This window comes from Diadema antillarum, unplaced genomic scaffold (genome assembly GCF_040938485.1).
Source record: "Diadema antillarum isolate AM-2024a unplaced genomic scaffold, OU_Dant_1.0 scf00000195, whole genome shotgun sequence".
In the NCBI taxonomy this organism is placed as follows: domain Eukaryota; kingdom Metazoa; phylum Echinodermata; class Echinoidea; order Diadematoida; family Diadematidae; genus Diadema; species Diadema antillarum.
In genome coordinates this window covers 20,712-35,008 of record NW_027271084.1, presented here as the reverse complement: position 1 = coordinate 35,008, position 14,297 = coordinate 20,712, and the positions used below count along the sequence as shown (strand labels likewise).

General features: G+C 39.9%; 1 protein-coding gene and 1 non-coding gene across 2 annotated transcripts; both read right to left on the bottom strand.

Annotated features, from left to right (window-relative positions):
• Nucleotides 1-881: 881 nt before the first annotated feature.
• Nucleotides 882-6,817, bottom strand: LOC139723592 (R3H domain-containing protein 4-like). The gene is made up of 7 exons (XM_071634826.1): nt 6,722-6,817; nt 4,741-4,889; nt 3,947-4,068; nt 3,305-3,503; nt 2,424-2,509; nt 1,762-1,903; nt 882-985 (listed from the first exon to the last, which is right to left on the bottom strand). The coding sequence occupies exons 1-7, from the start codon at nt 6,781-6,783 to the stop codon at nt 882-884; spliced, it is 864 nt and encodes a 287-aa protein (XP_071490927.1). The 5' UTR covers nt 6,784-6,817.
• Nucleotides 6,818-10,930: 4,113 nt separating this feature from the next.
• On the bottom strand, nt 10,931-11,002 carry Trnaa-cgc (transfer RNA alanine (anticodon CGC)). Its single transcript has one exon. It is a non-coding gene; the product is annotated as a tRNA-Ala (tRNA).
• Between the last annotated feature and the right edge of the window lie 3,295 nt (nt 11,003-14,297).

Genomic DNA, 14,297 nt, shown 5'->3' with positions numbered 1-14,297 from the left:
TTAGGATAAGACGGAGGTACCAGGTATACTCTGGCCATTGAGTATGGACAACGTTTGCTATATATTGAAGCATAATATGGTAAAATCATTTTCAAGTAATTGAGACGGGTTATAAATCATACTATGGTGTTTGATATATGGTGAGTAAAGACAGAAAAGCTGGACTGATAACTGATAGTTAAAAATAGTCAAGGTAAATTGTATCAGAAAAATATGAACAAAATTATTTGTTACCCTTTTGTGGCATACATATTCCTCATGTAACCATGAAAAAAAATTACAGTATATAAAACAACAGAAAATTGAGCTACTTCAATAGCTTCATGGTTATCACAAGACACTGTCTCTAAAAGAAATCAGCATTTGTGACTGCAAGAATTTTATAAAACATTTTCTCCCACATGATAAGTGTGGAAAATCTAACATGAAACCCATGTTTTCGCAGAAATATGCACCGAAGATGTGGTTGCGTCTAAAAACTTGATCAACACGATCAATCTACAAATTAACAAGCATGTGAAATTTTTATAAATAACACATCGCACATTCGAAAAGTTGCTCATGCTACGGACTTTGCCTTCACTGCAAGCTGAATCTGAATTTGTATTCATATCATGAATGGAGAAATAAATTTTAGCATCGTATGCATAGGAGATAACTTAAATATATCATGTTTGAACAGAGTATAGTGAGTAGGATGACAGACCGATAGAGATCTCGGGATAAGAAAAAGATCAGCACACCTACAGATGAACTACGTCTTGTCTTTCCATGATGTACCTTTGACCTCGATGGTACGAGTGATGCAAGCTCTCGGAGAAGGAGGGTTTCTCAGATGCTGCTCTGATCAACGAAGGTCGAAGGTCATGATTGTAACCCTATCATCTGAGGCTGTCGAGGTAAGCCGAGAGGAGCATGGACGGGGGACGGAAGAACTCGTTGTTGTTCTCTACTCTGGTCTGACGCCGACCCTCACAGTCAAAACCTGCATGAATGCGGGTAAGAGTCCAAGTGAGACAGATTGCAAAGAGCTTTTCACACCATGTTATATTATGTTTATTTTCTTTCTTTCAAAGGTACACCTGATTATGATGTTTGCATTATTCAGTGTAATGTACAGAAAAGTCAGATCAACCAGCTATACAGAAAAACAAAATAATAAAATGAATAGATGAATGTATATCATCAATTCTTAATGTTTGTCCACCTGGTGCCGTGCAGAATATATTAATTTGATTGAAAAAGACGACTTTCCGGGCAAAATTAACCTCCCAAAAGAGTGAATGCTGCTTTAGAGACAAGTCAAAGACCTTACTGACTACATCCCAAATGTGATTGACTCCTATAAAGCACACTAAGCATATAAAATTACACAAATGTCCCGAGTCAACTGATAGGCCTAGAATTAACAATGTGCCAAAGCATTGCCTCCCATTATGCAATGGATAAAATCTAAATGGAGGGAAATCTGCTATTAGAAACTCTACTTCTTGAAAGGAATAATTGGTACTTCTATCTCTCTTCGTTGCTGTGGTGCTCGTTAGTAAATCTAATAAACAGTCTTACTAGTCCCAAATAGTACAATATAATTTTATGCTTGTATAAATGTATGGCGTGTACAGTCATTGGGGCTATCTCCCTGGCAGCTCACAAGCAGAAGGACATAAATCCATTGTTTGCTTACACCAAGAGAACCTTTCTGGTGAAAGAATATCATGATTTGTGGCACAGACTCGACGGTCTGTGCATGAGATGGCTTACTCTCGGAGCTGAGGTCCAGATACTGGCAGACGGCGTGAAGGAGGAGTCGGTCAAAGCTGCTGGGCAGGCTGGAGATGAAGACGGAGCTGGGGTCGTCACCAAACCACTCCAGGAGCTCCTCCTCGTGACCCTCCACAGCTCCCTGTAACAGACAAAGGGTCGGGAGACATAGATGAACGCACAGTTCTATATTGGTTTCTAAGCAGCGAGGACCTCAAGGGCTACAGCTCCATTTTGGGACATACAACCTTCTGACAGTACACAAATTTTCAGTGGCAATTTGTTTCCTGAACGAATGCCACAGAAAGTACGAATGTTCACATGTTATCACTTACCCACAGCTTCCGCACTGCAGGTTTACTTCCTTTTTAGTCACATTGAGTATGCCACTACAGTGTATTGCTAACACTCTACACAGGCTGACATTTCACAACATACTGTGAGCATGTCTCCTTAAGTTGGATACAATGAAATCCCTCATCATTATCGTTCCATCATAGCTAATGTCAAATCTTGTGTATTAATACTTTACTTGACCATGCTGCTTTCTTTTTAGAAGGTTACAAGGACAGTTACATCTCATTCCCAAGCCCTCCAGCCGAAAGTGTTTTGGCTGGAGAGAAACTACTGCAATCTATAGCACGGGTGGGGAAGAAATTCACCTTCGGCAGGTGTCTCCGTCGCAGCATGGTCTGGAGGCGAGTGCTGATCCTCTTGAAGCATTCCTGGGGAGTGTGGGCTGGATTATCTGAAGGTCACATCGGAGGTTACCATGAGGAGGGAAAGGCAAAAACACTTTTGATTAGTGATCGCTCTCAACTCTACCATCATGTAGTAAGCATTTTATTTCTTAACTTCAAAAACAGCCCTGTGCACAATAATTATTTGCTATTATTTTCACCGAACTTATATCAAATCATACACTGACATGTATCAAAGGAGAGATAATGTGTACCTACAATTATTTCTACGAACATTACAAACTTTTTCAGCCTTAATTGGCAGAATTACAAACTAAGATCTGCTGTGACTGTAAGAAAAAAAAAAAGGCTTCTATGATCCTTGAGAACCAGACTATTCTCTGAGGCAATTGTTTGAGACTACAGTTAAAATGGTTGAACTATGTGTACACTTATTACACAAACTGGTAAGCTGCTTGAATTATAAGCAATTACGTTTTTAAAATCATTGTCTAGATTATTCAAACTTTATAGTTACCCATGGAGGTCTAGTGCACCCATGATAATACTGTAAAGCAAGAGATATTCGGGGAATGAAATTTTCATGCGTTGGAAACCACAGGCTTTTTTGCGGCATTAAATATATGTGAATTGCCACTGGCATCCAATGCTTAAAGTACACGGAGACAAGAAGTTTTGCATGCATTTTAAGTTTGCCAATCTTGGCTCTGGCAAAATTTGTGAAATTAAGAATGCACACCAAAATTCACGGTTTTACAGTACATTCCTGCTGGCTGCCAGTGGCTACTAAATTCATTCACATGTAATTCCTCCTTTCCCCATTCATTGTCCACCACTCTTACCCTTTCTCTGATCAACGACTTCGGTGGGCTTCTCTTTCTCCGCTGGCGACTCCACCTCAGAGAAAGGGTTACCGTTCTTGTCCTGGACGGCGGCACGCTGCCCAGACGCCTTCTTGGCCACCTGGAACATGCCCTCTTCCACCTCACGCAGAAACCGATCCTGCTCCTCCTCCGAACGGTTCATGAACTCACTCCAGATCTGCAACATTGGGGGTGGGGGGGGGGCGATGTCATATAATATCTCACCTCTTCAAGCCTTTAACAGCTGTCTTTGAAATATTTCTGGAACCTCTGATGATATTTTGCGAAGTAATCGTTGACAAAAAAAAGCCCCTAAATGCGCATCTCACATTTGCTGAAGACACTAACAATTCAAGAACTCCTGAAACCGGAAATGAGAATTTTTGCCAACTTCCTCAGGTCTATTTTGAAGTGCTTTAAGTCACGTGTGCTAAAATTTTTCTCCTGATATGCCTAGAATGAATGCAACATCGGATTTGGTTCAAGATCATCTCAGTGTACAGATGTTCATGTAGATGTTGAGGCATTAGGGGGGAAGGAGAATCTATATACTATCTCTTGGGCTACTAAGAGTCTGACCCTTTGGATCTGGACGAGGGAGTGGGGGTAGTCTGGACTCACCTCCATTTGTTCTTGCTGCAGAAAGAGCTGCTCAAAGGCACTCTGGTTTGAAGAGATGAAGTCAGTGATTTCCGGGTCCTTGACCGAGTACTCTTCATCGAGCAGGGTAAACAGGAAATTGGCTGGACAGACGGTGGAAGAAAGCGCATAGAGATCAAAATCAAAAGGTTTAATACAAAGTAATCTCTTCTGAAAGTGGATTTTCTTGAAACAAGCCAGGGTTTATGAATAGATCATCTACTCCACTTATGGCGAACATACGAGTAATGGAAGTGGTGATACAGATTAAAGTGATTACCAATAAAGGTTAATTCCACATCAATGGACCTACATGTATGTCAACTTTGATGTTGTGGCATGTCTATTCTCCCCAACTGGACATTTCAGGTTGTTAAATTCACAGAATGTGATGCTGTTTTGTCGTGCAACTTTCCATTCAATGAATTAGGCACTAATACTGTCACATAAATATTCATTGCGAATAGTATTACTATTACAACAAAACAAAATATTACAAAAACTACCAAACTACGAATACTGCTGATGCGCCACACAAATTCATGTGATTGTATGTATTTCTTCCACTTTTTTGTTAGTCTGTGCAGGATTTCACACAACCATTGCCTTGATCTGTTTTTAATGTCCAACAATAAGCTCATCATAAACCAATAATCAGGGCAGAAAATGTTTTAGAAACAATGTTAACTGTCACTCCAACGTAATGTCAGTCTATCATGACATTCAAAACCCAAATCTTATATCTGGCAAGGTGCAGGCTATTTATAAATACTCACTGTTTTCATTCCTGCGCGCTGCTCGTACACCGGTCTTCTTCTTGCGGCGAGGGGACTTGCCCAGACAACTCGTTGAGGGTGTCGCCTTCTTGGGGGTCAATCCTTGGTTCTGGGACGAAGCCACTGGCTTGTTTTCTCCACCAATCAGCCTAAAAATGATTATCACAATGGCAAACAATGTATATTGTAAACCACAGAACAAGTCTACACCATTTCATACTTTTTGGATATATACATACAATCCAGATTATCTTTTCCAGCAACTTTGTGAATGATGTGTGACACTTTGTGGGAGCTGGGCGCCTTTGAATGTTTCTACAGATTAATGGCGCTATACAAATGCTGTTTCATCATCATCCTCATCATCATACAATGTACATGTAGTTACTTGTACATGTAAGCACTTAGATTGGAGCATGCATTTTATCATAATCATTATGGTACTGCCCTTCAAAAAGCATCCCTTTCCATATTTCAACTGTTGCTAGGCAACCACCATCATCCCTTGTTTGTATCTTTGTACAAAATCTTACTACCAAAAGAGGCCTGGCATGGTAAGGATCCCTCGTGTAACTGTGTTAAATATTCTAAAATTCATTTCCTTTGTCAATTTTGACGATTGCAACAGTGACCAAAATGTCAGGGATGGGTCCGGTTTGCGGCACCCCTATGGGATTTATACACATACATGTAGCGCTATCCCAAAATGGGTGGATATTGATGAAATACATGCGATCTTGAAAAACTATGAAATTGTGAAGGATCGAGATAATGAATCCAAATAAAGTGTTCTAACAAGCTGAAGACTAGTTGGACCATCAAAAAAATATTTTGTTTTTGCAAAATGTTAATGTTTGAAGAAATCAGGGGACATTTTTGTGTGGGGTGCTGCAAACTGGACCCCCCCCCCCCCCCCCTGCCGCAAACCGGGTCCTCTTGGTGGTTGCAAATTTTCTGCACAAAATTAATTATTATGACTAGGGTAATTGTCCACCATACAAAATTGTGATGCAGTGTCAAGAGGCCTTTGGTACCTCTTCCAATGAAAAAAAAAAAAAAATTATTTAATTTCTGTTGCCCGTTTTACAAGAATACTACTAAATACCCTTGAAAAGGCCTCAACCTGCCGCAAACTGGGTCCGCTACTCTAGTACGCACTGCACGCACAGCACATAAAAATGTATTGGCTTTATTGACTGTTGATGAGGATGTGTGGGAAAACGTGAAAATTCACTGTTCACTAATGGTTTAAATCAAGGACAAAATTTCGAATGAATATTTTAATCAAATCGTAATGTAATGTCAATGCATTTTCTAAAAAAAGTTTCGTACAACATGGTGTTCGATACAACTCGGTTTATGTGCGTTGTCAATACAAAAACAGCGGTCGATCTAAAAAAGGAGCGGCACCGCAGGGAGCTGAAAAGAGGCCACTCAAGTTCGACTGTGATATTTTTGCACTGAAACTTCGAATTGAAAAGGGAGCAACAGCATTTGATAGTGCTGAATTTTCTCAATCACATAGGTCAAGTTTTTACGTGAATTTCAGTGTTGAATGTTCTTATCAAGCAAATAAAAATTAGGCGGTCGATGAGTAGTACAGGACCAACCATGTATTCCAAGCAAGTAAGCTAAACATCAACATGATCAAACATACAAAGTGTGCAGACTACCAGGACTACAGAGTCTACACTCTAATTACCAGCAGCAATCAGTGAACTGACAATCCCATAATACGCTCAAACTTTATTGATAATCAATGAATCAAATGTCCACCACTGTCCACACCCATCGTCTGCACAAATTGCAGCAGCTAGCAGCAGATCTGCATGTGAACATCACGCCGTTGTCACGCAAGACATCTAACGTTAGCGATACCTCTGCTGTAACCACCTCTGCTGCTCCTGCTAGTGCTACTGCCAGCATCACCAGCAGAAAAACAGACTGCCGGGTTTTCTATTGCTAAAAAGAATATAGTTACCCGAACGGTTTTTTGTTATCCTCCTCCATCTGCTGGCGTTCCTCATCCTTCTGTAGCCCCATTGTGACTTAGCTGTTTCCCTTTCTAGACAACACTTGAGTGAAAGTAAAAAAAAGGTTCAGGAGCTTTTGACACCTCAGAACGATCGAGTCGCCGAGCCGCCGGTTGTTTCACAATACCGTCTAGTTTGCACCATGAATGCAGGCAGGCAGGGTGTTCAGCACCACCTTTGGTGTTCACTGCCAAAACGCGCGCTGGGGTCGCGCGCGTACTAGTAAGTCCATGATCCATTCGGTGAGCCATATGCTGTAGAACTCAATTTTATTGTGCGATATTAATGTAGAAAAGAATGGGAGTCAACAAGCAGTGATATTCAAAGTGGACAGTGGCTTCGTAGATTTAAATTTGGAATAACGTTGCTGTATCTGAAGGAGGGCTTGTCCCGAGAAGTGACACTTGTAAACAGGTAATGTTGGGATGCCCTGCCCTGACATTGACAGAGTAGGCCCATTGCTACAACTATATAGAGAATGGCGTACACACCACACACACACTTTTTTTTTTTGATAATTCTTTATTCGAATCTCTGAAGGAGGGCTTGTCCCGAGAAGTGACACTTGTAAACAGGTAATGTTGGGATGCCCTGCCCTGACATTGACAGAGTAGGCCGGCCCATTGCTACAACTAATTTGTTTAGAGAATGGCTTACACACCACACACACACTTTTTTTGTGATGATTGTTTATTCGAATTTCGCTCAGTTTCATATCAGAAAGATCAGAAACGTTCACAGAACAAAAACAAGACATCATACTAAAGCAGACTGCATTATACACAAACATAATACAAAATAACATCAACTTACACTATATAAGGACAAAATGCAGTAATACCAACATTGTGCAAACTAATATCATACTTACATTGTAACTCTTTTAACCAAAACAACAACAACAACAACAACGAAATCCGCCTTTTTTTAAACACATATTCTCGCAAAGGCCCGCAAAACAGGAACATAAGAGATAATTTGCTTTTTAAAAAAGACAAAAGAAAACGGGCATATTTCATAGCTTCTCGAAAAAAAGAGAGAGAGAGAAAGAAAAAAAGAGGCCATTTGCGAGAAAACATACACACATGCACACTGACACACCCACCTAACACCAACATGCCCCCCTTCCCCCTCCCTCCCCCACCCTCCCCGTGCCTTCAGCCCTCAGGTTTATATGTACACTTGAATAACTCTGCCATGTAAGTAGCCATTTTATTTGTCATACAATAAAATACACCCTATTATATTCATGATAGTTCAGTTCAGTTGATTTATTTCACTTCCAACAAACAAATAATAAGAAATACAAAGAAACGCTCATATACACAGACGTCATGAAATTAGTACCACAATGCGATGAACAGAATAACATGGTAAAAGAGATACAGGTAAATTATCAACCGAGATACAAATAACAGCTGATACGTCACTGTGGTAAATGCATAAACAATATTGCTGGAAATGGAGGGGACTGCTAAAAAGCAGAGCTTGTAGAATGCAGTCCCCTCGTAGAGAAAAATATATATATATAATTGCAAAAAACAACAACAACAACAAAATTCCCTAAGTGGTAGCAAAAAAAAAAGACAGACAGAGTAATACACACATACATGCACACATACGGACGCACATTAACAAACACATGGCGGCTCTCTTGTAAGGAAAATATGGAGATGATGTGGAAGGGTAGAAGCAATAAAGAAAAAACGACAACAACGAAGCAATAAAGAAAAAACGACAACAGAAGCAATAAAGAAAAAACGATGAAGAAAAAACGACAACTATGTGATAATAACTCGCGGACACGGCAAAATCAAGACAAAAAAAAATCACGTATCATCATTGGTATACATCATAATATATATTCCCACTTTAACAAATGCATTCCAACTGTTCCTCTTTTACTCGCTATCTTATTTTCTTCTTCTTTACACATACCAAAATACTTCATTAAATCATTAAACTTCGGTACCTTCCCTTCTGATCTCGCTAAATGTAAAATATGTTTAATCACCAATATAATTGTATTCCATCCTTTGACTTTTAACGAGTTTCCGGATATACCTGTATAAACAACTTTCCAGTTTATATTCCCTCATTCTTCTAAATTCAAATTCTGAATAATAATTTGCCACAATTCCTGCACTTCAATACACTCCCCAAATAAATGTGAATATATCTCAGTGCTTTTTTTGCAGAGAGAACATAGATCATTAGAAACAAACCCAAATCTCAACAGATTAACTTTTGTATAAAGTGCACCATGGAGAAGTTTAAATTGAAATTCCCTAAGCTTTGGGATAAGAGTTGTGACTCTGGGTCGGAGAAAAATATCTTGGGTTACTTTTGGGGAGAAGGCGAAAATACTTTGTTGATCTCGTACTTCCAATGTATATAACTGCTGTAAATCAGTTAAAAAAATGAGTGAAAATCTTTCTCGAAGGTATATCACCAATCCTAATTTCTTTTCCGTGTAATTTTAACCAAGTATCATCCACTTGAACAGGTTTAAAACTGACCCACGACAAACTAAACCGTCCACTTTTCAAAATTACATCACAAATCCTCCAAACATAGTCAATTTCCTCACTGCATAAACCTGCTTTTTGAAAATAAATAATCGGTCGTATACCTTTCCCATCAAAATAATGACATAATCTAAATTTAGTTGATGCATGCATCCCCAAGAAGTAAACTGAGAATGATAAAGTAAGCTTAGATTATAACAAATATAATATGACAATGTTTTGCCTGTGTTTTTTTTTTTTTCTCTCTCTCTTTCAGGCTGTCATATCTTCAAGCTTATATGCTTATTTGACGACAGTCTTCTGCATTCACATTCCCAATAGGCCCTATATGTACCTTAATTCAGTCAGATCATTGGTTGTTTCACCGCAATCCTGAGTAGCTCTTATTAGACAAGTTTTCTTATTTTCTTCCACCCCTGGCTAAATACTGGATAGTGATAAGGTTAGCGTGAAGATTAGAGGTAGGGCAGGGAGGTTCCATCTCCCTGGTTAGGGTTAAGTTTTAGGGTTCTTCTTCATCATCATTATCATCTTCTTCTTCTTCTGGTTAGTCTGCCTCTTTCAATAAGCTGAAGTTTCTTGCAGACTATGTGCTGTTTACATTATAATACAGTTTATTTACAGATTTTACAAGCACATAACAAACACGAAAAACAAAGACTATTATCATGTAGCCACTATGATCAACCGTTACTCGGTTATGGAATGCTCCCACAGAGGGCGCTGCAACAATAATTTCCAAGGCCAGTGAAAGAATTCAGCTCCTCACTGTTCTGAGTGAAGAACGAATGACGATGCTCTTCAGTTCTCGTAGTTGGAATGGGAGGCTCTCGTCAACTGAGTAACCTGTTTAATAATTACTAGTATTATAGTCCTCTGCCGAAAGATGAGCAAGATCATTGTGAATTTTTCTACATCATGGTTAGCCTGTCATTTTCTCTGCGCTGTTCCAGAGTGGTCCAATCAAGTTCTTGTAGCATTGCTTTAGTGACATTTGATGTATTATGGTAGCAATTCAGAGTGAATCTCGCAGCTAGAGTTTGGATTAGTGTTAGGAGTAGGTTCAAGATTAGGATTAGGGGGCAGGGAGGTCTCTTCCACCTCCCTGATTAGGGTTAGAGTCAGGAGAAGGTCTGGGGTAATAATTATTGTTCAGGGGGTAATTGCCCTAGACCCGTTGCCAACACCATCCAATAATCATAATGCCATGTTCTGATCTCGTGTATAATGCAACTTCCATCTGGTTGAAGTTGGCCATTATTCATGTTCAAATGATGGAAATATTTCATTACAGAACTCACCTACCTTATTCATACAAGGTTGACAAAGCTTTGAACAATATCTTAATTGCTTTGAGTCATTAATATATGTATAATAATATTTTACTTGTCTGAATCATGCCTCTAAGATCTCACTTTGGATTATGTAGATTTATGCTCAAGGCTTTATGTTCGTTAGAAATAATTTATTATGATGTTAAGATGTCCGCAGAATGTGTTTTAAGAAACACACACGCACACACACACACACACACACACACACACACACACACACACACACACACACTCTTGCATAATGAATACACAATTAAAAGTAAAAAAAAAGCAAAATGCCCATGTGTATATTTATTGGAGGTGCCGGGGATTGAACCCGGGGCCTCGCGCATGCGAAGCGCGCGCTCTACCACTGAGCTACACCCCCTACATCGTCACTTGTGGGGTCAAGATAACTTTATTTTATATGGTATACTTTTGGGAAGGCAAAGTCTCTATTATTTCATTTTAACACTATACAAAGTAATGAAATATGTAATTTTGCCTTTTTATGTTCAGTTGAACCACAAAAATGTTTCCTGAAACAATAAATGCAAGATTTGTGGCCGATTTGTGACAAAAATAACGATTGAACCATGAGGCATGAGGGGGTGAGTTAACAACTGTAGTTGAGGTACTTAATTGCTGAATTCAGTCAGAGTAGATATCTGTGAAATTGCCTACATCGGATAGAAATAAAACTTCGATATTCATACATTTCTGTTATAAATTATTTCCGTTTCGTAGGGGTTCTTACTATTCTAAGGTTAAATTTGTTTTTACAGTTGATAGAAATAAACCTTTTGAAAAATGGATCTGGCCGAACTCGAGGTTTTTAATCGATTACAGACGATCCGGAAGTTTACGGCGAGTCGCGCATGTATACAAATTTGCACTGGTGTCACCAGCCTGCTGCTGATCCCTACACGTTGCATGCATGCAAGTCAGCTGCTTACTCTCGCCGGACGACGTGAGCATGATCCCCCACCGCGCCGCGGTCGGTGTGATACAATCCGGTGAGTAGCTGCCTCGCCGCTACTACACCGACTTTTTGCAGTGTGTGTTGTGGGTGTGTGTGTACGTGTGTGCGTAAGCGCTATAATCGCCCGCTGGGATACTGCGCTGGTACAGTGTGGTGTAGTAGCCAAATCACGTTTATCGGCGCGGCGAGCGAAGCAACGAACGGCGCAAACTCATTCCCATGTAGGCGCAGGCAAGTACAGTACAAGTGGTTCACCAAGAATGTGGGCATGTTTGATGGCATGGCATTGATGTGTATCTCGGACGTATCTGCATCTTATCTGGGTGAGCCATGCGTTATGAATGATACCTTTTAGTCTTGTTGTTGAGGTTATGTTCGATATTCTCATGTTTATGATAATAAAATCAGTGAAATTAGTGGGTAAACAATTGACACTTTCTTCGGGATTGTACCATGCATCGTCGCGTTGACCGGTAAGTTTGTTCCAACAAGAACAGGGAAGAAATGTTAAAATTTGCATTTATTTAGCCTTTATCTTTTATTAGTTAAATTATAAACATGATAAAAAAAGAGTCGGTAGGGTAGGGACACTTTACTTTACAGACACATAATGGACCCTAGCATGTTAGTCAATTATAATTTTCAGGTAATATTTTACTAACTTTAGTAACAGGATCATTTTTCTGTTGTCTCAGAGTGCCGCCTTCTCATAAAAAGTCATAATAAACAGTGTAGACTCTAGTCTGTGCACATGAAATTGCAAATTCTACTACTTCGTAAACTAGCTGCATAGTATAGTAAATTTTACAACTGTAACGTTAGAATATATTTTACAATCTCGGACTATGGAGCGCCTCAGGGTTACACTAGTTAGAATGTAAATTGTATCCCCCGAATAGAATTCGGAGGATACTATGGATTTGGCCTCGTTGCCCCGCGTCCGCATCCGCGTCTGCCACAGAGATTTTCTTGTGAGCGCTCTAACTGTTGAATTACTGGCTGCAGTTCTTCGTCGATCATCTTCAAATTTGGCATGAAGGTGTATCATGAAAACGAAGAAGCCTATTGTTTTTGGTGATGGCGCCCTCGCTTGTTCCGTCTTTATACATGGAAAGGTAAATTTACAGGAGAATACAGGGTCTGCTTGTGTTTGCGACGATGGCCATGTTTCTTGACCGATTTTTTTTTCAAATTTGGTAGGGCCTATAATATATCATAGTCAAATGTATACACCTATACCTATTGATAATGCTGCCCTCACTTTTCCACCTTTTACAGGGTCAAAGGTCACCCTGATGTCAAAATTTGCAAAAGTACTTATTTAGGCAATAACTTGAGTGTTACCAGATTTTATTCAGACTTGCTAAGGAGGTGTAGCCTATGGGTGGTCATTCTACATGAAGGACACAACAGTTTGTGGTGATGGCGCCCTCAGTGTTCCGACTTGGAGGCCATGTCACATTTCTTGTATAGAACCCTATATGCTCTTCTATAAGCCACATTTCTTGTCGGATTTTATTCAAACTTGCTATGGAGGTTTGTGGGGGATTATTCTAATTCTAGGTAACAAAAGTTTCCATTGACAGCGCCCTCGTTGTTCAAACTTTTATAGGACGACATGTCATATCCCTTGTATGTGCTATATACCAGCCTCATTTCTTGTCGGATTTTATTGTCCTGCGACAGTTGCCGTATTATACAACATTCTGGCCTAAAGAGTAATCCATTGGGGTGTGGGAGACGGGTTCTGGGGATACATGTGCTCGATTGCAAGTGCTGTAGTTTATGATACTAGAAATCTACTCAGTGCTAGACTAGTGATTAATACTGGCATGCTACTACTGATGACTAGCCGTTAGTTGTGGATAAATTCGGCCTAGTTGGTAAACTCGGCCACTTGTATAAAGTTGTAATGCTAGGCCGAGTTTACCCGTACATGTAAGTAAATGGCAGAACACTAAATATGTACCCAACAGTTTACAGGTTATAACTTGGGCAATTGTGCACTTTGATATGGCCCTAGACCTACATGTATATAGTGCGAGATTTTACCCCAATCGAGCAGTGCTTACGAATTTGAGTACCTTTCAGTCAGGCACCGCTGGTTCAGCAGCTGCAGCATGTGTTCCGTTACTGTGCTGTGTGCAAGAGTGTGAGATTTCTCGTTGGGATGCAGTGTGTGTATATGTGTCAACGTGACTTTGTGTAATGAAAGCAGAGAATACGGTACGCCACATGGTTGCTCTAATGCCCTTCCCTGCGCGGCGTGATTGAGAAGAGACGAACAGAGTGCTGTGCATTGGCATACAACGGAACGCAACCTGTGGTAAACTTTCGTCCTTCATTAAATGAATGGACTGGACGCTGTGTTATTATAGACTCAAGCAGAGGATCAGTAATAAACCTATCGCAGAGGACATGTGTCCACTGCCTTGGCGAGATAACTCTTTGAAATAATGAGGAAAAAGAAAAAATCCAAAATGGAAGCTATCTGTCCGTTGTTAGGGGCTGACCGTCTGCTATACCATCATCCTTGCCTATTTTAGTATTTATTGATGAAGACTATATACTGTATACCCCGATCTAGAGTTGTTGTTTTTTTTCTTTTAATCATGCAATCTCATAATAATGCGTTCAGTTCTATTCTGACGTTTAGGCCTACAACTGATGTTGGCCAGTGGCAGTGCAACCTCAAAGTGTT

What these genes read in the sequence shown, in the direction of transcription:
- LOC139723592 (XM_071634826.1), bottom strand. Translation starts at nt 6,783, where the DNA reads ATGGGGCTACAGAAGGATGAGGAACGCCAGCAGATGGAGGAGGATAAC. An exon ending in AGTCGTTGATCAGAGAAAGG is followed by an intron (nt 2,510 to 3,304) that starts GTAAGAGTGGTG and finishes TGTGACCTTCAG; the next exon opens with ATAATCCAGCCCACACTCCC. An exon ending in TCTGGACCTCAGCTCCGAGA is followed by an intron (nt 986 to 1,761) that starts GTAAGCCATCTC and finishes GCATTCATGCAG; the next exon opens with GTTTTGACTGTGAGGGTCGG.